Genomic DNA, 26,091 nt, shown 5'->3' on the forward strand with positions numbered 1-26,091 from the left:
AAAATTAAACACCCATTAATTTTTCACACTAAATTGAAATTAGATAGATGGAATTCAAATTAAACCATCACTTTGTAACTCTGTATGTACTAAGCTAAGCTTGTAAAGTATTTTTTAAGAAAATCACTCCCTTCATCGTAAAATATTATCAATGATTATTCAATGTGTAATAGTTTGTACACTGAAAATTTTAAATTATTAACCATTTCCTTTCAAATTATACAAATGATCGATAGTAGCAGAGGTCGCCCTAGTTTCGTTCTCAAGATGAGAAACAAAGTTCGTTTGTTTTTCAAAGGGTTACAATTGTAATATTACAGTAAAAGATTTTACCCCTAAATAGCCACTTCAAGTATGTAGCGGTTTAGGGTAATGTGCTATTTAATTTCGTGTAGCGGTTTAAGCTAAAGGTAAAACCACTGCTTCAATTTTTTACAAAAGAATTGTTTCTCAAGTTAATTGAGAAACTTGGAATTTCTCAAGATAGTATGTGATGACTATGCATGTGCTCCATAACGTTTTTTGTAAGCACTCCCTTTTATCATACTAAGCGTACTATGTGTCTACGTAGATTAGCTTATATAATTACATGCATACATATTTTTGTATTTACGTGCACACATACTTATAAGAAATAGTATGATGATTTAGACAAGATAGAGTAATTATTATGCAATAATGAGAGGCAATATAGCATATTACCAAGTTAAGAGAAAGAAGAGCAATGAAGAGGATTTTGATTTTTTTTTTATTTATATTTTTTTTAATTGTTTTTACGGGAATTAATCTTAGGATAATGTTGATGATTTGTTGTGTGGAATGAAAATGTTATTCCCTTTTCCCCTATTTATACAACGTTAGGGCAATCAAAATATCAAATGACAAACATAAATTAATTACATAATAATGTAATAACAATAAATATTAGGAGAATTCACATGATTCATGCCATAATCGATTAATATTAATATAAAGTGCGAGAATTATCTTCTGATTAATTTTTAGGAGGACCATAAAATATAAAATTATCAAGTGGAGTACCTAATTTCCATGGACCTATGCTTTTTGCACTTACTTTTAATAAAAACTAAATTCTTTTTAATCGAAAAGCCAATGAATAATGTACAGAGTTTTGAAGTTTTCTCTTATACAAAAACAAAATGTCAATTACATATACTCTATATTACTGCATGGGGGTGACCAATCTTTTAAAAATCAAATTCACTCCTTTCAAGAAAAACAAAAGATCAATAATAATAGCTAATGACAAATCTTTCACATATGCAATTTTGTAATTAAGTCACCTAAAATAATGATTGTCTTGATCACATGTAACCTACTACCACTTTTAATAGTAGATTTTTCGGATCCTCTCTATGAATTGTGTATATTGTATGTTCGGTTTGTTTAACGTTTGCACATATGCTAATAGGCACATATTTAGCAACAATAATAAATATACATAGTATTTCAATAACTTTATTGTCAAATTTAAAGAAAAACCTTATAAAAATAGAGTAAATAGAGGCATAATAATGATGAACCTAAAAGGGAAATTTATTCCGTAAGATTCATCAATTGAATTTAAAAATTTTGGATAGGTTCTCATTACATTATATTTGTTAGAAAGAATTATTTTATAGATGATAAATCTTTTATATCTTATTGTGTGTCAATATTAGAAAATCTCATGTATATTTAAACCTCTTATAATTTACATAATAATTTTTTTAGGCAATAGGGTAACGATGTAAATTAAATGAGATTTGATCTTCGATAATGAAATTCGATTTATGTCTCGGTAAAGGATGTCAATTGCCACTCCCAAATTATAATGCTATATGCCTAGTCTAACCGTCTAGGTTAAGCAAGGTTGTGTTTTCGATCCGCTTAACCACTCTCTTGACCTCTAATCATATTATATTGAGCTACGCTCATTAATGTTATTAAGAGATTACATACATAGGGCACTTGGTTAACCTTCATGCTTAATCATTTCTCAATATCAATTGAAAATAGTATGATAGAGGGGTTTGTACCATATGCATGGTACACCCGGAAGTACATTACATATAAATAAAAGAACATTGGGACAAATTTAATGTTCTTTTTTTATGAAGCCTCATTTATATGGAATGTTCATTTCACCCATTCATTTTCTCTCTCTTCGATACTCTCTTTCCTTTCTCTCTAACTTCTACTTCCATTTTATTTCTTGATTCTTATAGTTTTTATGTGCTTAATTCATAACTCACAAACACATTTATACTAGATTTTACACTCCAAAATCCGAATTTCACAACCAAATTTTGGAATTTTTCGTGATTTGAGAATTTTGGGAATTTTTTATTTTGGCTAAAAAACTTGCAATTGAGTGTTCAACTTGCTTGATCTCCACTATTAATCTTTACAAGGGTTTTCTACTCATTTGAGGTATGACATCTCTTTCTTTGTTCATCTTTGTTCTACTTCATGAATATGAAACCCTAGGTTGTACTTTAATAGTGAACTCTCTCATTGCTTGTTATTTTTACCTATATTTTGTGTTTTGTGATAATGTTTGTTGTTCATATAAAGCTTTATTATCATAAAATTACTTGATTGTTCATCATTATTGTTCATCATCTTCTTCCATGGGTTTGGGTAGTAGCATTTTTCCATTATTTATATGTAACGTTCTTTTTCAGAAAGATAATGTTGTTTTATATTTATATATAATGTTATTTTATTTTTAAGTTATGTTCTTTATTTTATATGTAACGTTCTTTTTGATGTACACTATGTTCGTTTGTAATGTATAATAAATTATTATAACTACAATTTTTTATATATATAAGTAATGTTCTTCTATTTATAGGCAATGTTCTTTTATTTATATGTAATGTTCTTCTATTTATAGGTAATGTTCTTTTATTCATAAGGTGATGTTCTTCCGGGTGTACCATGCGCAGGGTGTACGAAATAAACAATTAACGCATTTCTTTCTTAAACAAAAGGCTCTTAATTTTCGGAGGAAATTTTAACATCATTTCGGCGTGTTAATGAGGTACTCGGCTAGAGCCACACATGAAAATTTCCCCACTTATATAAATTATTGACACTAATTAATGGTGCAAAAGGTCAAAATGTTGCATCTATTGTGAAACAGAGATTTTTTCTAAAACATTGATGTGGCCATGTGGGGTCGAGTAAGGTTGTCTAATGTTATTCGAATAATCTGTATTTCATCATGCATTATTGCACCCAACCTAATAATTTAGCCTTATACTGCTCTCATCAGGCATCACACATTCACACCAACACATTTTTCAAGCTAAGATGCATTATTCTCAATTTGCTCGGTGGAGTTTGGCTCTACATTTTCTTCTACTAATGGTTAATCATCTTCTTAATTACCCTCTACTACGTATAATTTTTATATAATTTGTCTTCAACTTAACCTATACTATGAATTAAATTGATTTTAATTTCTTTAGCAGATTGGTTATGCCGCAAATGGAGAAAACCTTGCAAGTAATCGAAACTACGAAGGAAGTCATCATGAACATCTTCATCAAGGCCATTCAACAACACCACACATGGATCATTCAGTGCAAGTATTTTTCACCCCTAAAGACCTTAAGCTAGGAAATGTAATACCTATCTTCTTTCGAGGCCGAAATCCTTCCTCGAGTTCTCCTCATTTTCTTCCTAGGGAAGAAGCCGAGTTAATACCTTTCTCACCATCTAAACTATCTTACCTTCTTCAACTCTTCGGCTTCTCTCAAGCTTCGTCTCAAGCTAAAGCCATGGAAGATACCCTAAGACAATGCATCATAATAAAACCTATACTAGGAGAGACTAAATTTTGTGCTACTTCCTTAGAGTCTATGCTCGATTTTGTGCATAAAATCTTCGGACCAACAACAAAATTTAAGGCCTTGAGCACCCAAAACTTCGCGAAATCTGGTAGTATTTTACAAAATTATACCGTCGTAGATGAACCTAAAGAAATACTAGCCCCGAAAATGATTGCTTGTCACACCATGCCGTACCCATACGTGGTGTACTATTGCCATCACCAAGAAAGCGAAAGCAAAGTGTTTCAAGTTTCATTGAAAGGTGAAGAAAAGGGAAGTGATAATATTGTACAAGCCGTTGCTGTTTGTCATATGGATACCTCCCAATGGAGTCCTAACCACTTCTCGTTTCGAGTTCTAGGAATCAAGCCGGGTTCATCTCCAGTTTGCCATTTCTTTCCTGCAGATAATCTTGTTTGGGTGCCAATAATATCTAATTTTGAGGGTTCAAGAGGAAGTGTTTCAAGTATGTAAAAATTTGCTTACTTAGCTTGTATGCTATACTACTTACGGAGTACTAATATTGTTGGAATTCATAGTATATGTCCAATTGATTGGTTTAATAATTTGTTGTAACATCAGTTGAGGAATGTATTGTAATTGATTTTAAAAGGAAGATTTGTGTAAAAGGACTTTTTAAGTGGTCAATTTTGTTTAAAAGGACCTTTTAAGTGAAAAGTTGTGAAAAATGACCTTTTAAATTGTATTATGTTGTGAGAGGGTACTAGGCTGGGTTTTCCGGTTGGTTAACAGCGGAGCTCCGGCGTTGGCTCTCACTTGGAAGTGTGATGTTGGGTAAAGGAGATATAATCTGAAAGCCCTTGCATCTAACTTGTTTCCCGACTCGTCAAAAAAAAAAAAGAAAAAAAAAAATTGTCTCCCATCAAATTAACAGTACACGGTACACCGGTGATCCAAATCCTGCTGCACCACTGCCTGGTGGCTGCCAGCCTCTAACCGCAGGTCCGAAGCCCAACAGTGTTGTGCAGAGTAGGGGTGAAGCCACCTGGAGCTGGTTGGGCCTGGCCTCCACGGCTCAATGTTTTTTTTTTTTCAATTGGTCCTATGTAAAAAAGTTTGTTGTGTTATGCATTCCCTTGCCTCAATAACTTTGCTCCAAGTGGTAACACTTAGAAACCGAATCATATTCCAATCAAAAGTTTATATATATCTATAATTGTTTTAAATTTCAATTAAATTCCTAACCATATATGAACTCCTTTTCTCTATCTTTTCTATCAATCAATTTTTTATTTACTTGTTACAGTATGCAATTAGTTCATTTACTCAAAATTTCTTTTGCAACATTAAAAAAAAGTATCACCCCTTGTCTCATACTCATTATTTCGCCTTTATGGGTCTTCAGTCTTCTTTACCTTCTCTTATATATCCTGTAACTTGATTTAGAACACAACAAAACCACATTTGATATGATAACCAGTTTAAAATTAGTTCTTTTCTTAATTAATTGACCGTTGAAATTCAGATGATGCTAATTACGGATCGTTTTTTCAAATATCAACTACAATTATAAATCAGTCGATAATTTGCGATCGGCTGATTTTAAAAATCATTTATTAGTTGTTGAAAACCTTATTTAGTATTTTATTAAAAATTAAAAAAGTTCAAAATATCCCTTATATTAGTCTGATTTATCTTAGTGAGACAAAATGACGTAAGTCATTATGACTTAGTTGGGCCTCGATTCAAATTTTTCTACACTTTATTGTGCTCCTTCTATATTTCTTAAGTTAAATGTTTTGACTTTTTGCACTATTTACCTAATCTATTTTTTATTAATATTCCCATGAAGTTTATGTTGGAATTAAATTCACATGAAATGCTTTTTTGTAGGAAATTAATTCCCATGTTAACGAAACAAGCACTGAGAAATTTTGATTTCTTTTAGCAATTCTATAGAATTTGGAAATTGTTCAAAAAACAATTTCACTCCCTTCGTTTTTCTAAGTTTTACTCAATTTTTTTTCATTTTTTTTTTCTATATTCTACTCAATTTTGCTTTATTCCTTTGACAACTTTTCATTTATTTTTTATCATCCACAATCTCACTTTGTGGGCCCTATTTTATTTAATATACTTATCTCTTTAATACAAAAGCACCTACATGCATGATCACCATTTTTAATTTTTCTTAGTTTGCATAGCTTCAGTAACTGAGTGGAAATCAACAAAATGAAGGGTGTAAAACATTCAAATGATTTTTTAATGTCATACTAGACATGGTTAAACGGCTTAAATTAACATAGTACTCAAACACAAAAATACATACTTCGTATATCGTATACTAATAAGCAAGAAAAAAACAAGCATTAACAACAATGCTAATTAAAATGCGTGAAAATATAAAAACACCATCGTAGGAGCAAAATTTAACCTAACACGGTAGTTTAAGCTTTACAATTATAAAAGAGAGGAAAGGGGACAATCTTAGTAAAACGAAAAGGGGTAAATCAGTAGAAGTCCTAATCACGGTGGATTGAAATGGTGGGTCTTGGTTCAAATTCATCTACAACCAACTTTTTAAATACTTGTACTGGCTTATGATGATGTAAGTCGCAATCTTCATCAAGGAATTTCACTTCATTTTTATTGACAACACTTTGATGAAACTTTTATTCGCTTCTCCTTATGCTCCCATGCATTGATTCATCTCCACACTAATCCTAACACTAGTAACTTAGCCAAGATTGAATACTTGTATACTTGTATTTACAACAAAATATATATGTCCTTTTCTTCACTTGCAATAATGCTTAGAATTTTACACTAGTTACATAATTAAAAGAAAATGATAGTTAGGTGATCTATCTTGTTAGTTCGATTTAATGTATATATTATCAAAATATCAATTTTTTTTTTAATTTTACTTATTGATACTAAATTAAATTTATGATTGTAACGAGTGTTACATTGACAAGCATGAAATTCCAAACAATGTAATCCAATAAACTAAATTCAGAAAGTAGAGGAAAACAAAGGATCGGATAAAGTTGAAAATAATTATTGTAAAATAAAGGACGACAAACAGCTAACGTGTCTTGGAGTACATTGCCTGATATTAAGCATGACTTATTGAATTGACTCACCAAATTGCCAGAGATGTAGATGGTTAACGATATGGTGCTAGTGCTGGAGAAAGGCTGGCCAAGAAATAGATTAAGAGAGTAGAGTGGTGTCGCCAGTGGTGAGCCTAGTGCTGTCGCTAGTGGCCGATCTTACCTCATCGACGTTCTTGACAGCCCATGTGTGGTGCTCCGTCTTCAAACCAAGTAAAAGGAAATGCTCTCTCGATTCCACGTAAAGATTAATAAAGTTCAGGGATCAACTCAACTAAAAGTATTAGCTTATAGTTCAAGCTCAAGTAAAATGAAATGCTCTCTCGATATCATGTTAAGATGTTTAAAGTTTATGGATCAACTCAACTAAAAGTATTAAATTAGCTTATAATTCAAGCTCAAAATTGATTTTTATACTCTGTTACTATATTTATACTGTTATACATATAGAGAGCTATATTCTCACAAAGAAAAACGTAAAAGTAGATTAAAATTGTGCGAATTATCAAATAAAAACTTAAGGATAATGGTACACAGACATAAAGAAAAATACATAAGCAAGTGTCACAAACCTGAAATACATATAATCCAACGCATATATATAAATGCATATAATTAATTATGTATAACAATGCATTAAATATATATTATTCTAATTATTCATTGTAAGCAGAAACATTTGGGATTGGTTCAAATTCGTCATCAAATAACTTCTTGGATGCTAGTTTATCATGATGCTCTACTAAGTCGTTGCAATCTGCCTTCTTTGATTTCAATTCGTTTGAATTCACATGTACATTATCATCATGGTAAGCTGAAGCATTAGGAATTGGATCAAAGTCTTTGATAAAATTTGTAATTATTGCTTCTTTCTTTTCATGATTTTCGTAAGACCTCTGATTTATAAAGTCCTTGAGAGCTTCAGGCATCGGTTGCCCCTTCATCATGTCTCCCCAATATGTTTGCGGGTCTTTCCTCCCTTCACTCGAGCTCGCAAGCTGTACATTTGTAAATTGACATTAATACATACTTCGTACTAAGTACATTCTAATCAGGACTAGTATAATTTGAAGGAACAACTTTAAAGTTGGTTAACTTGAATAACAATGTTCGAATAAACACGCACATTAATTAACAAGTATGTACGCGTGTGCAATGTATGTAGTATATAAACTATGCATGAATAAGCTTAATTAGGGTGCATCTTAATAAGATCCCATATGACACTTTTATATATATATATATATATATATATATATATATATATATATATATTTAAGATATTCTCTCATATTTTTAAATGATCGTAGGATTTCAAATAAGAACATAAATCACAATTAGAGGGAGTATATACAAAGTATAACTTAAGCCTGTAAAATATATTCGTATTAAAAAAAAAAATTGAATGAGGGTACGTAGTATTTGGTTAGTATTCTCTTTTATCATACAGTACTTCATAGCTTAGCTTATATAATTATGTGTACAGTGTATACTAATGTTATATTTACATAAAAAGATGTTATACTATAAATTAGTAAACGATAATGAGATAGCTAAATAACATATATAATATAATACTAGAAGAAAAAATAGTTAATAATATACACTCCATACTTTATTTACTAGTCGATTCTATGTATTGGAGATCGTATATTTTATATTTCAAGCCTTAGCTTCTTAATTTAATTGTTATGTCTATTAAAAAAAAAAAAAAAAAAAGTTATGTAGATGCTTACCAAGATAAGCGAAAGAAGAGCAATGTAGAAGATTTTGATGTAAGATTCCATATCTATCTGCAAATCACTACTAGTAATCTTTTAGTATGATATATGAAGTATTATTGATTTGTTGTGTGGAATTAAAATGTTATTTTCTTTACCCTATTTATAGAACTTTAGGGCAATCAAATGACGATAAATAAATTAATGGGAAATTCCCTGTTTCTCATATTGAAAAACGAAATTTGTTTCTTATGGGGCCATTTTCGTGGGTAAATCAACAACTTTTTCATTATTGTGGGTTTCACAATTGAATAAAGTTGATTAAAGTTGTTGGTTTATTTACAAAAATACCATGTGAGAAATAAATTTCGTTTCTCACCATGAAAAAGTAGGACATCCCCTAAATTAATTATTTAATGTAACAACATATAATAGGAAAATTCACATTATTCATGCCAGGATAAATTAATATAATAATGTATGAGATTTTGTAACATAGTACAAGCGGAGTAGTAATTATATAATAAAAAAATAAAAATCTCCTTTGGTATTATATTTAGTGGCAGACCATGAATATAAAAATTATGGAGTGGATTACCTAATTTCCAAAGACTTACGCTATTTTACATACTTTATTATAAAAATTATTATTTCTTTTTATCGAATAGCCAATGAATAATGCACACAATCAATCTTCTCCTTTACAAAAACAAAATAATTTAACAATGAGTGTACTGTGATACATAATTTCTGCATGGGGTGACCTGTGATCAATCTTTAAAAATCAAATTCAGGGGCAAAAACAAAATGTCAATCATAAGCCAGTGACGATTGACAAATAAATCTTTCACATACGAAGAAGTATATGTTATCTTATAAAGGTGCGTTATTTTTAGCTGATTTTTTAGTTAGGGAGTATCTTAACTTATCAGTTATTTGAACTTATCTTATGATTTTATACAACTTATATCATCCTATCTTCAATTAACTTATTTTAGCTTGTAAATTAAACGTGAGTAATCCTTATTATACCTTATTGTATAAACTTATTAGTTTAATTTTTCTGATCTTATCTTTCTTTAACATAATAATCCTTATTTGAACTCAATTATTTCTTTGAAATTAATAAAAATATAGTGAACAAAATGTATAAGACCTAATTAAGGGTGTGTTCTATTCACCTTAAATACAGTAAAATGGCTAATTAGGTCTATTTTTATTTTATTCTTTTTGAAAACGGCTAATTAGGTCCAATTAGGTGTACATACAACATGAAAATCAGGTTTTTTTGTGTGTTGCCGAAATCTCAAAAGAACCAACAACGTACTATCAATAACCATTGAAAAAACGACCCACCACCTTCCCTCGTCGACGGGAAGGTGGTGGTTTTCTTTTAAATCCGACGACCAGCACAACCGGCGCGCAAAAACCGGTCACTCGGGACGGTAATTGGTTTTTAGTGTCGGTTGACCATGGTAACCGACGTCCAAAACCGGTTACCGTCCCTGGTGATCGGTTTTGCACGCCAATTGACCAAGGTTTACCAACGTCCAAAACCGGTTACCGTGATTTTCAATCGGTTTTGTGAGCCAGTGGTGAGCGCCGGAGATTATTAAAAAAAAAAATTAAAGCGAGGTGACGAATTGGTTTTCCCGACCACCGTGATGCCAGTTCATCACCTCCAATCCTCGCCGCCGTTGTTCTTCCACCTCCGACGTACGACCGCCGTTTTCCTTCGCCTCCGATGTAAAGTTGCTGTTGTGGTGAATGGTGGTTGAGACCTTTATGGGTGATGAGAGAGAAAAAAATAAAAAAGAAAGAGGAAGATGTAGTGGAGGGTATAATAAGGGTATTGATGTCTATTCACCTTAAATATTGGCAGTTTTGATAAAAATTGTTGGCGGTATTTAACACCCCCCCTTTAAAATACTATAATTATGTATTCTTTAAAAAATATATATTTATTTACAATTATACATACATGTATAGTACTAATATAAGATTCGAACACTGAACCCAAAACAATGGAGCTAGAATTATTCTATCTTTTTTTTTTTTTAACTAACATTATGTTTCAAGTAGCAATTTAATTTAAAATCATGATTTCATTAATTCTCATGACCACTCATTAAATTGAGCACGCAATAATTGGATTAAAATATTGAAATTAAGAAAGCTTTACACAAACATTAATATAAATACTATTCAATTCATTCATTAATTCATACGGAGTAGATTCAATTCTTAGAGCTCATTCAATAGGTTAGAAATTTATTAATTATAACTTCTTTTTTTTTACAGAAAGCGTAACACCGCACGGACTATTATTATTTCACCAAGTGTCCAATATCGTTACATAAAGCCCCCTGAATTTCAGTAGGGTACTCTTCAAGCCACACACGATATTCACTAAAAGAGAAGCTCAATTTTGCTAAACTATGAGCAACACTATTTCCCGACCTTTTAACAAAAGAGAAAACACACCTCTGACAGCTATTAGCAAGCGTCATTATATCCTTCACCAGAGTGCCAAAGTAGCAAGGAGCTATGGAGGCTTTCTTCAAATGATGGAATGAACAAAAGTTATCAGTTTCCAAATTAAAGTTCCCGAAGCCTGCTTCCATGGCTGTCCTAAGGCTGCATCTCATAGCAAGAGCTTCACCTACATCCACATCAAACTTCCCATATTATGTCGAGCAATACACCACCACCACCTACATCCACAATGTATGGAGTCGTTTTCAAGGGACGAACACTACTCTACTATTGTTCTTCCAAGAAGAATTTTATTAGCATCCGAGTACTTGATCCTCCACAAAAGATGGATTGTGTTGAAACTCAAGAAGTTTCTACACCAATGGAGATTAGTCACCTCCCTTTTGAAGGGCATGATAGGTGTGAAACAACTCCAATCTTGACACATGAAGATCCGACCATAATTATGGTCACTCATGCGTCATCATGTGAAAGTACGTCGATGCCCCTTCTAGATGCACCAGTCCTTTCCTAGTTGAAGTCTACTGCGAACACCAATAAGCGCCCTTCTCAGATGTCGAAGATATTTGGCTCCTCTCGCCGTTCCAGAGTTCGAAGGAAAATTGTTTGTCTAAGAAGTAAAACTCCTTCCGGTATTACTAACTCCTTGTTTTGTAGGATGAGTGGCTTTAAGAGAAGAGCGTCTTGCTCCTCTGAAAATATTTGGTTTCCTAATACAAAGAGATTGTATGGTCCTACCCCTAATGTCTTAGTGTGTAATTTGTTTTATGATTAATATAATGCTTTTTCCGAAGTAAAAAAATAAATAAAATAAATAAATTGATGGCTAAGTTGTTAATTTGTTACTCGTGATCAGCTATTGTAGAAGCTATTGCTCTTCCTACATACGCATGAAGTTTCTACTAACTACAGTATGAAGATAGAAGATTACATACGTACATACAAGTATAATTTATACGAAGTACTTTTTAAGGAGCGAGCTATTCTCAATGTTGTACTTCGTACATACTTTGTAGTTCGAACTATGTTTACCTAAGTTATCATGTGCGGATATGGAATATGAACTGAGAGAATATTATTTGTTCGAGCTATTTGAAAGGATTAAGGGCTCGAACTAATTGCAATCAACCCACAACAATGAAGAACGAGCAAGCACGACAACTAAGAACAACCATGAAGAAATTAAAGCAAGTAAAAAAAGGGAGACAATGTTACCGTAGGAAAACCCGAGAACCGGGAGATAAAACCCACCCTTTGCACTATGGAGTAGTATTGATGATGAATGAAATCAAGATTACAAGCATGAATGGTATGACATTCAAATGCTCCTCACAAATCTTTCACAAACCCTCTCTATGTGTTTATGTTTTTGTGAATCCATATAAAAGAGGCTTAAACTATATATAGTCTAGGTATTAAATGACAATCCAAGGGCTAGCAATTAAACAAGCACACAGGCTGAAATCGCATCGTAGAAATAGAGCAACAGGGTTCAACCGAACCTACACAGAGTTCGGTCGAACCTAGCTTGGTCCGATCGAACTCCCTTAAGGTTCGGTCGCACCTATACTAGAAAATGGAATTGTTGTTGCTACTGCCTCAAAACATGGTTCGATCAGACCCATGCATGTTCAGCCGAACTTTTCACAAGTTTGGCCGAACTCCTTCTTGTCCGATCGAACTCACAACCAATAGCAGCTTCTAGCTTCTCAACTTATGCCTCCATGCATTGATTCATCTCCACACTAATCCTAACAATATCCCACTTGGAGATAAAATTAATCATGCACCATAGACTACCACATATACACTCCTTCCTCAAGAACACTCAACACATTCATCAAAACAATTTTCACCATAGCGCAAGACTCCTTCAATTTAATGATGGAGTCCAATTGAGGTCCTAAACAACCTCAATTTTTCACTAGAAACAACTTTAGTGAGCATATCCGCCAGATTCTTGGAACCGGCAATCTTCCTCAAACACATCGTGCCATCCTTCACCAAACTCATAGTTTAGTGATAACGCCTCTTGATGTGTTTAGTGTGATAATGAAACATAGGATTCTTAGCCAATTGAAACGCACTTTGGCTATCACTATACAACGCACAAACATCTTGTTTCATGCCCATTTCTTCAAGGAAACTCTTCAACCATTCCATCTCCTTACCCGCTTCGAACATAGCCACATACTCGGCTTCCGTCGTAGACATAGAGACACACTTTTTGTAATCCCCCATATTTTCCTTAGTAAATAATAATTATATTTTTATATATACAAATATTTTATAATAATTCTATACTTGTTTGAATAATTTTTCTTTTGGAAAGATTTGACAAAAATAAAAACAAGAAAATCATAAACCCATATTACCATTTTAACTAAGTAAATTACCCCTTTATTTCTCCTCATTCACATTTTAATTAAGGAAACTTGCTCCTTATTTCCCCTCTCAAAACCTCCTATAAACTTCTACTGCTTTCCCTTGCCTTCCCCTTCACTCACGACACTCAGACAAAAAAAAAAAAAAAAAATCGCTGCTTCCTCCCTCCGCTGCTGCTGCCTCCCTTACGCCGCTGCTGCCTCAGCCGGAACCCACCACCGGCGACCTCGCTGCAGCCCCGTACCACCACAGCCGGTTCCTTTCATCTCCCTTCTCTTCTATCTTCCTCTCTTTTCTTGTTTAAATTCTTCAAAGCTTTAATCTTTACATGAATTTTTCGTTGATTAACAATTATTATAGTTTGATTATGTTTTTGAGTTGTGAAAGATTGCAAATTTATCAAGTTTATGATATGTTAAGCATATAATTAATTTTCAGATTTCATAATTTGTGAAATTAGGGTTTAAAACTTGATTTTCATGGTTTTAGGGCTTAAAAACGTGTTGCTAAAGTTATTTAATTTGAGCATGATTTTGTTGTGATTTTTCTATGACTATGATGATGTTTAATTCAATAGCAAGTTCTTAATTTTTCGTAACTAATTTCTGAATTTTTTCCGTTCGTAAAATTTCTTAATCACGTTTTAATCGCATTTTGACTGTAACTCGTCTGATTTTCGGAAAAAAAAAAATAGTGTTTTTCGTGTGTAAATGATGTTCTAATCAAAACTCAATACCTATAGTAGTGAGCACCACCCTCTCGTGGCCAAATTCAGCTTCTAAGTATGGTTTTCGTGCAGTTTTTTATTTTTATCGAAGGTTTAATTGAGTTTTTATGAAACTAATTAAATTATAATTATATATTTCAAGTTTAGATTGTTGTATTCATACACTTTACTATTAAATTAAATTTTCAGATTTTAATCTTAACTTTACATAGCTTTAAGTCATGGTTTTATGATGGGTTTTCAAGTTCTAAACATACTAACGGTACTATATAATGATTGTTTCAAGTGAAAATGTTTGCGAGATTGTTTTACATGCTTAAAACGAATTTTCGGATTTATAACTCACTTTAAAGTTGCTGAAATTTTTGCTATAAGCCATATTTTTGTGATTTAAGCATATAAACTCATAGTTCAAGTACTAAATTATTAACTTTGGCTATTGGGAATAATTTAAGAACATTATTTCAATGATTTAAAAGATTTTAAAATAGTTTAGTATTGCTGTAATATATATTGCTTGGGTGATTGATTGCACTACTGTTGTTTTGTTTAGGAGAGGACTTCGTAGAAGGTGACTTCTAGCCTTAAGGTGGCCAACCAATTTGTTTACTCAAGGTACGTACAAGAATACGAGGAACCTTGATTTTAGGAGCATGTTTAGGGACTTGGAAAAACCTAGAATCATGCTAGGGAACTTGTGGATTGGTTGGAATTGTTTGGTAATGAGTTGTTTGATGATAAATGTGATGGTTATTTTAATTCATGCTTGAGAAATGTGCATTGATTTTTCCTTATGAGCAGTATTTATGCAATAATGTTCAAAGTGAGCTTAGAGGCAAATATATAATGAATTATTTTGATTACTTGTTCGTTTATATTGAAATGGAATGAGTAAAGGAAGAATTAAAGTCTCATAAGACAAAGTTGAGAATTTGAGGTGCCTTATGCACTTAAGGTGTTTATACACCGAGGTAGTTAAAGGATTCAATAATAAATGTTGTTTGTCACTAATAAATTAAGAATTGAATTGGAAACTTGAATGATTTGAATGATTGATGTATGATTGGTTGTGTTGTTTGCATATGAGTCATCACCAAATTTAAACTGGTAAATCACGTAAAGTGCAAGAAGGATGAGCAATAAAACTCTGGATTTGTGCACATCTAGAGTAATGACAAACAGGGGTTGGGGTTCACGGGGTATTACCCGTGCACTTTTCAGAGGTCGTCTGATCTACGAGTCTCTTGTTTTAAATTCTCTTAAAATTATAATGAGTTAGATGAGATCTCATACTAGCTATGGCCACGGAGTCGCGCCCGTCTGCCATTGGATGTTTATTAATGTCTTCCGAAAGGAGGCATAGGGTTTTCTTATTTAATGTTCAGGAATGGAGCATAGGGGGACAACCCGGTCTATTGCTTAATCCAATCAATTAATGAAGTGATCAATGCTACTTAAATAAAAACTTAGTAATGAGTAACTATGGAGTCATGTGTTCGAGTCAATGATAATATTGTGAGTGTATGGAATGCTTGTTAGTATCATGCTAGAACTCTTTACTATATTTCGTAACTTGTATGTACTCAGCGTTGCTGATTGCGTGCTTTTGTGTGTTTTTCTTTGGTCATGGCCTTCGCCTTCAATGACCCTGTAATGATCCAATTATTACACTTGTAATATTAGGGAGCAGATTCATCACAGGTCTTTGCATAAACTGTCTTGCATCAGGGTGATGGGATTTGAGTGGAGTGTTGGTTAATTACTTAGCTTATTTCACTTCATAGACTGAGTTTATTTTGACTATAATTTTACTTACTTCCTATTTTATATGGATTTTGAATAAGGGCCTTTATGGTTCCAACTTGTAAGTCTAAAGCCTGATTTTGGTTTTTAGTTTCAAAACTTATATCCTTTTCTTTAAAAAAAAAAAAACTAAGTTAGTTTTCCGCTGCTGATTTCTGAAACTAGCCTTAACGTTTGAACACGTGGCGGTAGCACTCCAATAATTCTCTTACAGGTTATACAGGTTATTATAGGTTTTTGCAGGTTTTCTTTAGAGAGAATTATTGGGGTGTTACACTTTTGGAGCTTGCCCATCCAACTAATGGCCGTACCACCAATAGTATACACATACCCCTAAGTGCTTTTGCTTGAATCATAACATCCTCCAAAATCGGCATCAACAAAACCTTCCAAAACAACTCCATTTCTCCCAAAACAAAGAGTCATACTTGAAGTACCCAACAAATACCTCAATAGCCACTTCACGACTTCCCAATGTCTCTCACCCAGATTTGACATGAACCTACACACAACTTCCAATGCGTGAGCAATATTGGCCTAGTGCAAATCATAGCATACATCATGCTACCAACGGCCGAAGCATAAGGAACAATGGCCATTTTGTCCTTCTCTTCCCTTGTCTTTGGGAAATCCTCCTTAGTCAACTTGAGCTCACTTGAAAGAGGTGAGCTTCGAGGCTTTACATCAATCATGTTAAATCTTGTAAGCATCTTCTAGACATACTCCTCTTGAGATAACTTCAACACACTCGTTGAGCTATCCTAGAAATTCTCATGCCAGGTATTTAATTTGCTTGGCCTCACCCAAGTCTTTCATCTCAAATCTTCTTGACAACTTCTTTTTCAAGCCATTGACAATTTGCATACTAGTTTCCGCAATCAACATATCATCAACATACAAAAGTAAATAGATATAGCCATTGTCATACCTTTGAAAGTAGCAACAATGGTCACCTTCCGCTCTCACAAAACCATTGCCTAGCATGAAATTGTCAAACTTTTTGTACCATTGTCTCGGAGCTTGTTTCAACCCATATAGACTCCGTTTAAGCTTGCACACCAAGTTCTCTTGACTCGGAACTTGAAACCCTTATGGTTGCTTCATGTAGATTTCCTCCTCCAAATCACCATGTAAAAACGCGGTTCTTACATCCATTTGCTTAAGAAATAAGTCCTCCGAAACCACTATAGCCAACAAGATCCTTATAGTGGTTAACTTCACAACCGGAGCAAAGATCTCGTGATAATCAATGCCCTCCTTTTGTGAAAAACCTTTCACCACAAGTCTTACCTTGTACCGAATTGTACCATCCGATTCTTCTTTCTTTCGAAAGATCCACTTGCACAAAAGTGCTCTCTTGCCCTTGGGCAACACAACCAACACCCAAGTGATGTTCTTCTCCAATGAAGACATCTCATCTTCCATTGCTTGCTCCCACTTCAACGTATCACCCATTCCCATTGCCTCTTGATAACATTCCGGCTCACCGGAATCCGTCAACAACAAATAATGCAAGGATGGAGAATATCGGTTTGGTGGCTTGATTGGTCTTGATGATCTCCTCACCATTGGTGGTGTAGAAGGCTCTCCTTGAACCACAACAGGCTCACCCATAACTTCTCGCTCATCCATTTCCAAGTGATCATCATCATCTGAATCACTTGAATTCGAATCCACCGGAACATGAGCACCATGTTGACGAGATGCTTGTTGAATGGGCACCTCAACTTCTACTTGTTCAACCTCTTTGCCACTTCTAACTTTAACATCTAGCTTAACAAATTCCCACTCATCTCCAATTGATTCTTTCTCAACGGATTTCCCACCAAAGTTGTCCTTGTACAAGGAGCTCTCATCAAAAGTGATGTCACAATGAATAACAATCTTTCGATTCTTAGGATCCAACAATCTATAACCATATTTCTCATATCCATACCCGATGAAGTAACATTTGATGGCCTTTGACTCTAGCTTGTCTCTCTTCTCGGATTGCAAATAGGCAACCAAAGGTCTTCAAGTGAGTGTAGGACAACTTCTTACCACTCCACTCCTCCTCTGGTATCTTGAATTTCAAAGGCATCGAAGGTCCACGGTTTATCAAGTAAGCCGCGGTACTAACAGCATCCGCCCAAAAGCATTTTGGGAGGCCCGCAAACAACCTCATGCACCTTGCCCTCTCAAGTAAGGTCCTATTCATCCGCTCCGCTACCCCGTCTTGGCGAGGTTTACCGGGCATGTTCCTCTCCAAAACAATGCCATGCTCCTTAAAAATGTTCTTGTAAGCTTCCAACTCATACTCTCCTCCATTGTCGGATTTGATTGCCTTAATCTTCTTGCCCAAAGCATTTTCAACCTCCGCCTTCCAAGTCTTGAACTTCTCATTCACTTTCGACTTGTACTTCATGAAATACACCCATACTTTCTGGATTGAATCATCAATGAAAGTAACAAAGTAATGAGAACCACCAAGGGACTTGATGGGGTATGGGCCCCAAACATCCGTGTGCACAAGTTCTAACTTCTCCTTCTTCAAGGACCATTTGGTTTTTGTAAAAGACACCTTCTTTTGCTTGCCAAAAACACATGTCTCACAAAATTTCATGTCGATTGATTTCAACCCTGACAACTTACCCTTTAAAGCTAGCATTTTCATCCCTTTCTCACTCATGTGACCAAGCCGAGTATGCCAAAGCTTAGTCTCATCATTTGCGGTTGTAGCTATCATTGTAATACCCCGTATTTTTGAAAGGTATTTTCTAAATTATAGAGTATTTAATCTCGTATTTTCGACGTAATTTCTAACTTAAGAGTATCTCAGTTTTGGAGCCAAAATGATATTTGAATTTTGGCGCCTAAACCATTTATTTTAATTAAATGGATAAACTAAAAATTTTATAAATAGTATTTTGATTAAATAATAATAAAACAAAACTATATTAATTAATAAAATTAGAGGCATTTTCGAATTTAAAAATCTGATTTTTATAAATATATTTTTGGATTTTCCCAATAAAATCCAATTTTACTTAATATCTTGCTAAACTAATTATTTTCATGAAATAAATTTCCTAAAACTAAATAAATATCATTTTCGCATTTTTACAATTAAAAATCTGATTTTTACTCTAAGTAAAAGTATTTTCATAAAATAAAAATCAATTCCTAAACTAATGAAACACATTTTCGGATTTTATATATTAAAAATCTGATTTTTATTAATTATTTGCTAAATTAATTATTTTATGAAATAAAATGATTTCCAAAATTTATCAAATAACATTTTAAACTTTATATAATAAAAATCTGATTTTTATACCTTAGTATAGTCCAAATTCGGCCACCCTAATAATCTAGCAAGAAAAATTGATTTTATTCTTCCAAATACCTATAAACTTATTAATTTTTGACAAATAAATTATTTTATAAAATCCCTAAACTAACATGATAGGTCCCGAAAATATTGAGTAATATTTTGCTCAATATTTTCGGCCATTCATGGTTTTTCTACAAAGATTTTAAATTATTTTATTAAAAATAAAATCTTTTAAATTCCTTTACTTCCATTCTTAAACCTAAAAATATTTGATTCTATGTCATCCTTGCACCCCAAGATTAAAAACTACCAAATGGAATTTCATGATCAAAAACTTCCATAATTTATAAACCCTAAAATGCCATAAACCCATCCCCTAAACACCTATAAATACCCCTTTCATACACCCCAAAAATCACACCAAAAACCTCAAGAATCCTCTTCTTCTTTCCCCCTCTTTCTCACGGTTTTCCTCCTCTCCCTCCTTCCATTGTTCCGGCCACCGGCGACCACCCTCACCGGCGACCACCTGCTTCCGCCAGCAGCCACCAGCAGTCGCCACTCCAGCCGGCCACAACCACCCTTGCTCCTCCCTTGCATTGGTTCCTCCACCTTCCTTCAATCCCTCCTTTTCTCTTAAACTTATTTTATTAACCATTTTCTAAATATTATTTCTTATACAAATTAATTTTATAAAAACAGAAAATTCTTTAAAATTATAAAACAGAAAATTATTTATATAATGATAATTAATTCATGCACATATAGGGTAGTTTAATTAAATTGTTGTGTTTATTTGATAACCTTATATTAATTAAGGTTATAATTATGTGTAGGGTGCTCGTGATTTAGAGAAGTAGTTGTGAATCGCTCGTGATTGATCAAGGTACGTTATGTGGTTTGATACCTTCGAAAGTTGATTATGAAACTACATTTTATGATCGTATGAAATTATAATTTATTCCGTATGAAATTTTATTTGTGAAACTATAATTCATGTTCCGTATAAAACTATGATTTATTATGAGACTATAAATTATTATGTTCCGTATCAAATCATATTTTATTACATTCCGTATTAAATCATGTTTTATGTTTCGTATGAATTTATGATATTATGTTCCGTATTAAATTATGAAATTATGTCGGATTGAATTAAATGATTTGGATTTAAATCAAAAGGGCCTTAAATTGTGATTGGAAGTTATTGGAAATAATTTGCAAGTTTGTTGATGGATTTTTTTTAAAGAAGAGTTTTTAAACAAATCAATCGATATGTTGAATCCCACTTAGGGAATGGTTTAGAGAAGACTATGGATTTTGCATGACCTAGTCTTTCCTCAAGTTTGGCCTTTGATTATAAAGTAAACCACTTGGGGGGTGTGCACACTTAGTGAGGAATTGGTTTGGTATGAATCGATTGAGTTTTACTTGAATTAAAAGAATTGGATTGAAAAAGTTCTATTTGAATACGGCATTGGTATTTCTTTTATTAATTAAAAGTAAATGATTTAAATTACGTTTTACTTATCTTACACATGACTTAGTTAGCATACTTGCTAATACGTGCTTTTGTTTTGGCTTTGCCCTGTTTATCATTTATGGTAAACAGGTGAATTTTTCAGGTGGAAATTGATTGATGCATACGGGAGTCCACGGGAAATTTCACCTAGCTAGGAAAAGTTTGAGTCATCTTTGTGTCACGAATTATGAATGAATTTTTATTATGGTTATTTAATAAAGAATAAAGTTTTTCCGCTGCAAAAGTATTTTGTATAAGCCTTGCGTTATACGCGGCGGTAATACGCCCAAATCTATCTCTACGGTACTTATACATATTTTTCTACAATCTACGTAGAGGGAGATTTGGGGGTGTTACAATCATGCTTGTACACCCTAAGGTAGTGTGCAAAGTACCAGCCTTCGTGCCCCGAGCCACCACCATAGCTCCCTTCGACACCTTCCAAGTACCCTCACCAAACATGGTTTCAAAACCACTTGAGTCTAGTTGACCCACCGAAATCAGATTCTTCCTTAGCTTAGGTATGTACCTAACATCTTCAAGTTTCCATGAGCTCCCACTTGAAGTCTTGATCATGACATCTCCCTTCCCCACAATATCCAACAGTCCATCATTCACAAGGTACACCTTTCCAAACTTGTCGCTCTTGAAGTTTTGGAAAATCTCCTTACATGGAGAAGAATGGAATGAAGCTCCCGAATCAAGGATCCAAGACGCAATGGGACTATCAACACTCAAGATCAGTGCATCACCGATTTCATCGCTTGATGCCAAGCTAACCGATGAACTAGCATCATCGTGGTTCTTGTGGTTTGAACCACCCTTCTTCTTGGGATTAGGACATTCTCTCTTTGTATTCCCTTTTAAACCACATTCCCAACACACAATGTTCACCTTCCCTTTCAACTTACTCCTCCCTCTAGACTTCGATCTTCCTCTTTGAGCACCTCTTTGTTGTCTTCCACGTCCCCTACCTCACTAGAATAAGCACCTTCCGATGACTCACCCGAGTTCTTCCTTCTCAAGCTCCCACTCAAGATTAAGTCCTTCACATCATCACACTTCAACTTCGACTTTCCAGAAAAGTTGCTAATGGCGGCTACAATGGTATCCCAACTTCTAGGCAACTATGACAACAAAATCAAGGCCCTCACTTCATCATCAAACTTGATCTCAACCAAAGCTAGTTGAGAGATTATCGAATTGAATTCATTTATATGTTCGGGGGCGGAACCACTATCATTCATCTCAACTTCAAACAAACGACGCATCAAGCACACCTTGTTCATAGCCGATGGCTTCTCATACATATTGGACAATGCTTTGATCACACCAATCGTCGTTGTCACATCTTTGACATTGTAAGCAACACTCTTTGCCAATGTCAATCTAATCACTCCAAGAGCTTGTCTATCCAATACTTTCCACTCATCTTCCTTCATACCCCATGGTTTACTAGTAAGGGGAAAATATAGGTTCTTTTGATACAATAGTCCTCTATTTACATCTTCCAAAACCCAAAATCCTTCCCATCAAACTTCTCAATTCTTAACTTGCCTTCTTCCATTGCAAATCAAACACACAAAGTTGTCAGTAGGTTTTCAACAACAAAGAATGCAACTTGACACCGAAGATTCAAACTTTGAACACCTAAAGACCCAAACTTTGTAACTCAATCACAAATTCAAGTTTAACACAAACCCTAAATCACTAAAACACCAAAGATTAAACTTGGCTCTGATACCAATTGAAATGATTAAGGGCTCAAACTAATTGCAATCAACCCACAACAATGAAGAACGAACAAGCACAACAACTAAGAACAACCATGAAGAAATTAAAGCAAGTAAAAAAAGGGAGACAATGTTACCGTGGGAAAACCCGAGAACCGAGAGATAAAACTTACCTTTGCACTATGGAGTAGTATTGAGGATAAGATTACAAGCATGAATGGTATGACATTCAAATGCTCCTCACAAATCTCTCACAAACCCTCTCTATGTGTTTATGTTTTTGTGAATCCATATTAAAGAGGCTTAGTAAAACTATATAAAGTCTAGGTATTAAATGACAATCTAAGGGCTAGCAATTAATCAAGCACACAGGCTGAAATCGCATCGTAGAAATAGAGCAGCAGGGCTTCGACCGACCCTACCCAGAGTTCGATCGAACCTAGGGTAGTCCGGTCGAACTCCCTTAAGGTTTGACCGCACCTATGCTAGAAAATGGAAGTGCTGTTACTGCCTCAAAACATGGTTCGATCGGAGCCATGCATGTTCGGCCGAACTTTTCACAAGTTTGGCCGAACTCCTTCTTGTTCGATCGAACTCACAACCAATAGCAGCTTCTAGCTTCTCACCTTATGCCTCAATGCATTGATTCATCTCCACACTAATACTAACACAATTAACTTAGCCAAGATTGAATTTTTACTTTAAAACGTTATATACTTGTATTTACAACAAAATACATACGTCCTTTTCTTTACTTGAAACAATGCTTAGAATCTTATACTGGTTACATAATTAAAAGAAAATGATAGTTAGGTGATCTATCCTGTTAGTTCGATTTAATGTATATATTATCAAAATATCGATATTTTTTTTAATTTTATTTATTGATACTAAATTAAATTTATGATTGTAATGAGCATTACAATTGACAAGCATGAAATTCCAAACAATATAATCCAATAAACTAATCAGAGAAAGTAGATGAAAACAAAGGATCGGATAAAGTTGAAAATAGTTATTGAAACATAAAGGACGACAAACAGCTAAAGTTTCTTGGAGTACATTGCCTGATATTAAGCATGACTTATTGAATTGACTGACCAAATTGCCAGAGAAATTAAGGCTGGCCAAGAAATATATTCAGAGTAGGGTGGTGTCGCCAGTGGTGGGCCTAGTGCTGTCGTTAGTGCTCATCGACGTTGTTGACAGCCCATGTGTGCTCTGTCTTCAAACCAAGTAAAATGAAATGCTCAATCCATGCCACGTAAAGATTAATAAAGTTCATGGATCAACTCAACTAAAAGTATTAGCTTATAGTTTAAGCTCAAGTAAAATGAAATGCTCTCTCAATATCATATTAAGATGTTAAAGTTTATGGATCAACTTAAAGTATTAAATTAGCTTATAATTCAAGCTCAAAATTGATTTTTATACTCTGTTACTATATTTATACTGTTATACATATAGAGAGCTATATTCTCACAAAGAAAAACGTAAAAGTAGATTAAAATTGTGCGAATTATCAAATAAAAACTTAAGGATAATGGTACACAGACATAAAGAAAAATACATAAGCAAGTGTCACAAACCTGAAATACATATAATCCAACGCATATATATAAATGCATATAATTAATTATGTATAACAATGCATTAAATATATATTATTCTAATTATTCATTGTAAGCAGAAACATTTGGGATTGGTTCAAATTCGTCATCAAATAACTTCTTGGATGCTAGTTTATCATGATGCTCTACTAAGTCGTTGCAATCTGCCTTCTTTGATTTCAATTCGTTTGAATTCACATGTACATTATCATCATGGTAAGCTGAAGCATTAGGAATTGGATCAAAGTCTTTGATAAAATTTGTAATTATTGCTTCTTTCTTTTCATGATTTTCGTAAGACCTCTGATTTATAAAGTCCTTGAGAGCTTCAGGCATCGGTTGCCCCTTCATCATGTCTCCCCAATATGTTTGCGGGTCTTTCCTCCCTTCACTCGAGCTCGCAAGCTGTACATTTGTAAATTGACATTAATACATACTTCGTACTAAGTACATTCTAATCAGGACTAGTATAATTTGAAGGAACAACTTTAAAGTTGGTTAACTTGAATAACAATGTTCGAATAAACACGCACATTAATTAACAAGTATGTACGCGTGTGCAGTGTATGTAGTATATAAACTATGCATGAATAAGCTTAATTAGGGTGCATCTTAATAAGATCCCATATGACACTTATATATATATATATTTAAGATATTCTCTTATATTTTTAAATGATTGTAGGATTTCAAATAAGAACATAAACCAGAACCGGAGGGAGTATATACGAAGTATAACTTAAGCCGGTAAAACATATTCGTATTAAAAAAAAAAATACAAACAAACAAAAATGAGGGTACGTATTATTTGGTTAGCATTCTCTTTTATCATACAATACTTCATAGCTTAGCTTATATAATTATGTGTACAATGTATACAAATGTTATAATTGCATAAAAAAAATGTTATACTATACATTAATAAACAATAATGAGATAGCTAGATAACATATATAATATAATACTAGAAGAAAAAATAGTTAACTATATACACTCCATACTTTATTTATTAGTCGATTCTATGTATTTTATATTTCAAGCCTTAGCTTCTTAATTAATTATTATGTCTATTAAAAAAAAAAAAAGAAAAAAGAAAAAAAAAAAAGAGTTATGTAAATGCTTACCAAGATAAGCGAAAGAAGAGCAATGTAAAGGACTTTAATGTAAGATTCCATATCTATCTGCAAATCACTACTAGTAATCTAAGTATGATATATGAAGTATTATTGATTTGTTGTGTGGAATTAAAATGTTATTTTTTTTATCCTATTTATAGAACTTTAGGGCAATCAAATGACGATAAATAAATTAATGGAAAATTCCCTATTTCTCATATTGAGAAACGAAATTTGTTTCTCATGGGGGTATTTTCGTGAATAAATCAACAACTTTTTCATTATTGTGGGCTTTACAATTAAATAAAATTGAATAAAATTGTTGGTTTACAAAAATATCACGTGAGAAACAAATTTATGAGAAACTAGGGCATCCCCTAAATTATTATTTCTTTTTATCAAATAGCCAATGAATAATGCACACAATCAATCTTCTCCTTTACAAAAACAAAATAATTTAACAATGAGTGTACTATGACACATAATTTCTGCAAGGGGGACCAATCTTTAAAAATCAAATTCAGGGGCAAAAACAAAATGTCAATCATAGGTCAGTAACGATTGGACAAATAAATCTTTCACATGCGAAGAAGTATATGTTATCTTATAAAGGTGCGTTATTTTAGCAGATTTTTTAGTTACGGAGTATCTTAACTTATCGGTTATTTGAACTTATCTTATGATCTTATACAACTTATATCATCCTATCTTCAATTAACTTATTTTAGCTTGTAAATTAAATGTGAGTAA

The 26,091-nt window shown here is 33.3% G+C and overlaps 3 protein-coding genes across 5 annotated transcripts; 1 reads left to right on the plus strand and 2 right to left on the minus strand.

The window, feature by feature from the left end:
- The first annotated feature begins 2,951 nt into the window (after positions 1-2,951).
- On the plus strand, positions 2,952-4,712 carry LOC110698489 (BURP domain-containing protein BNM2A-like). Of its 3 annotated transcripts, XM_021875929.1 has the most exons (3): positions 2,952-3,046; positions 3,281-3,375; positions 3,477-4,712. In XM_021875929.1, exons 2-3 carry the CDS (start codon positions 3,319-3,321, stop codon positions 4,311-4,313), a joined length of 894 nt encoding a protein of 297 aa, XP_021731621.1. In that variant the 5' UTR covers positions 2,952-3,046; positions 3,281-3,318; the 3' UTR covers positions 4,314-4,712. The 3 variants fall into 3 exon arrangements, with proteins under 3 accessions (XP_021731621.1, XP_021731620.1, XP_021731622.1); XM_021875928.1 differs by lacking the exon at positions 2,952-3,046 and having other exon boundaries at positions 3,135-3,375; XM_021875930.1 differs by lacking the exon at positions 2,952-3,046 and having other exon boundaries at positions 3,136-3,375; positions 3,480-4,712.
- Positions 4,713-7,399: 2,687 nt separating this feature from the next.
- LOC110698490 (organ-specific protein P4-like) lies at positions 7,400-8,795 on the minus strand. The gene is made up of 2 exons (XM_021875931.1): positions 8,653-8,795; positions 7,400-7,914 (listed from the first exon to the last, which is right to left on the minus strand). The coding sequence occupies exons 1-2, from the start codon at positions 8,701-8,703 to the stop codon at positions 7,573-7,575; spliced, it is 393 nt and encodes a 130-aa protein (XP_021731623.1). The 5' UTR covers positions 8,704-8,795; the 3' UTR covers positions 7,400-7,572.
- A 15,321-nt stretch (positions 8,796-24,116) lies between these two features.
- On the minus strand, positions 24,117-25,498 carry LOC110698491 (organ-specific protein P4-like). The gene is made up of 2 exons (XM_021875932.1): positions 25,351-25,498; positions 24,117-24,631 (listed from the first exon to the last, which is right to left on the minus strand). The coding sequence occupies exons 1-2, from the start codon at positions 25,399-25,401 to the stop codon at positions 24,290-24,292; spliced, it is 393 nt and encodes a 130-aa protein (XP_021731624.1). The 5' UTR covers positions 25,402-25,498; the 3' UTR covers positions 24,117-24,289.
- Between the last annotated feature and the right edge of the window lie 593 nt (positions 25,499-26,091).

This window comes from Chenopodium quinoa, unplaced genomic scaffold (genome assembly GCF_001683475.1).
Source record: "Chenopodium quinoa cultivar QQ74 unplaced genomic scaffold, ASM168347v1, whole genome shotgun sequence".
Lineage (NCBI taxonomy): Eukaryota > Viridiplantae > Streptophyta > Magnoliopsida > Caryophyllales > Amaranthaceae > Chenopodium > Chenopodium quinoa.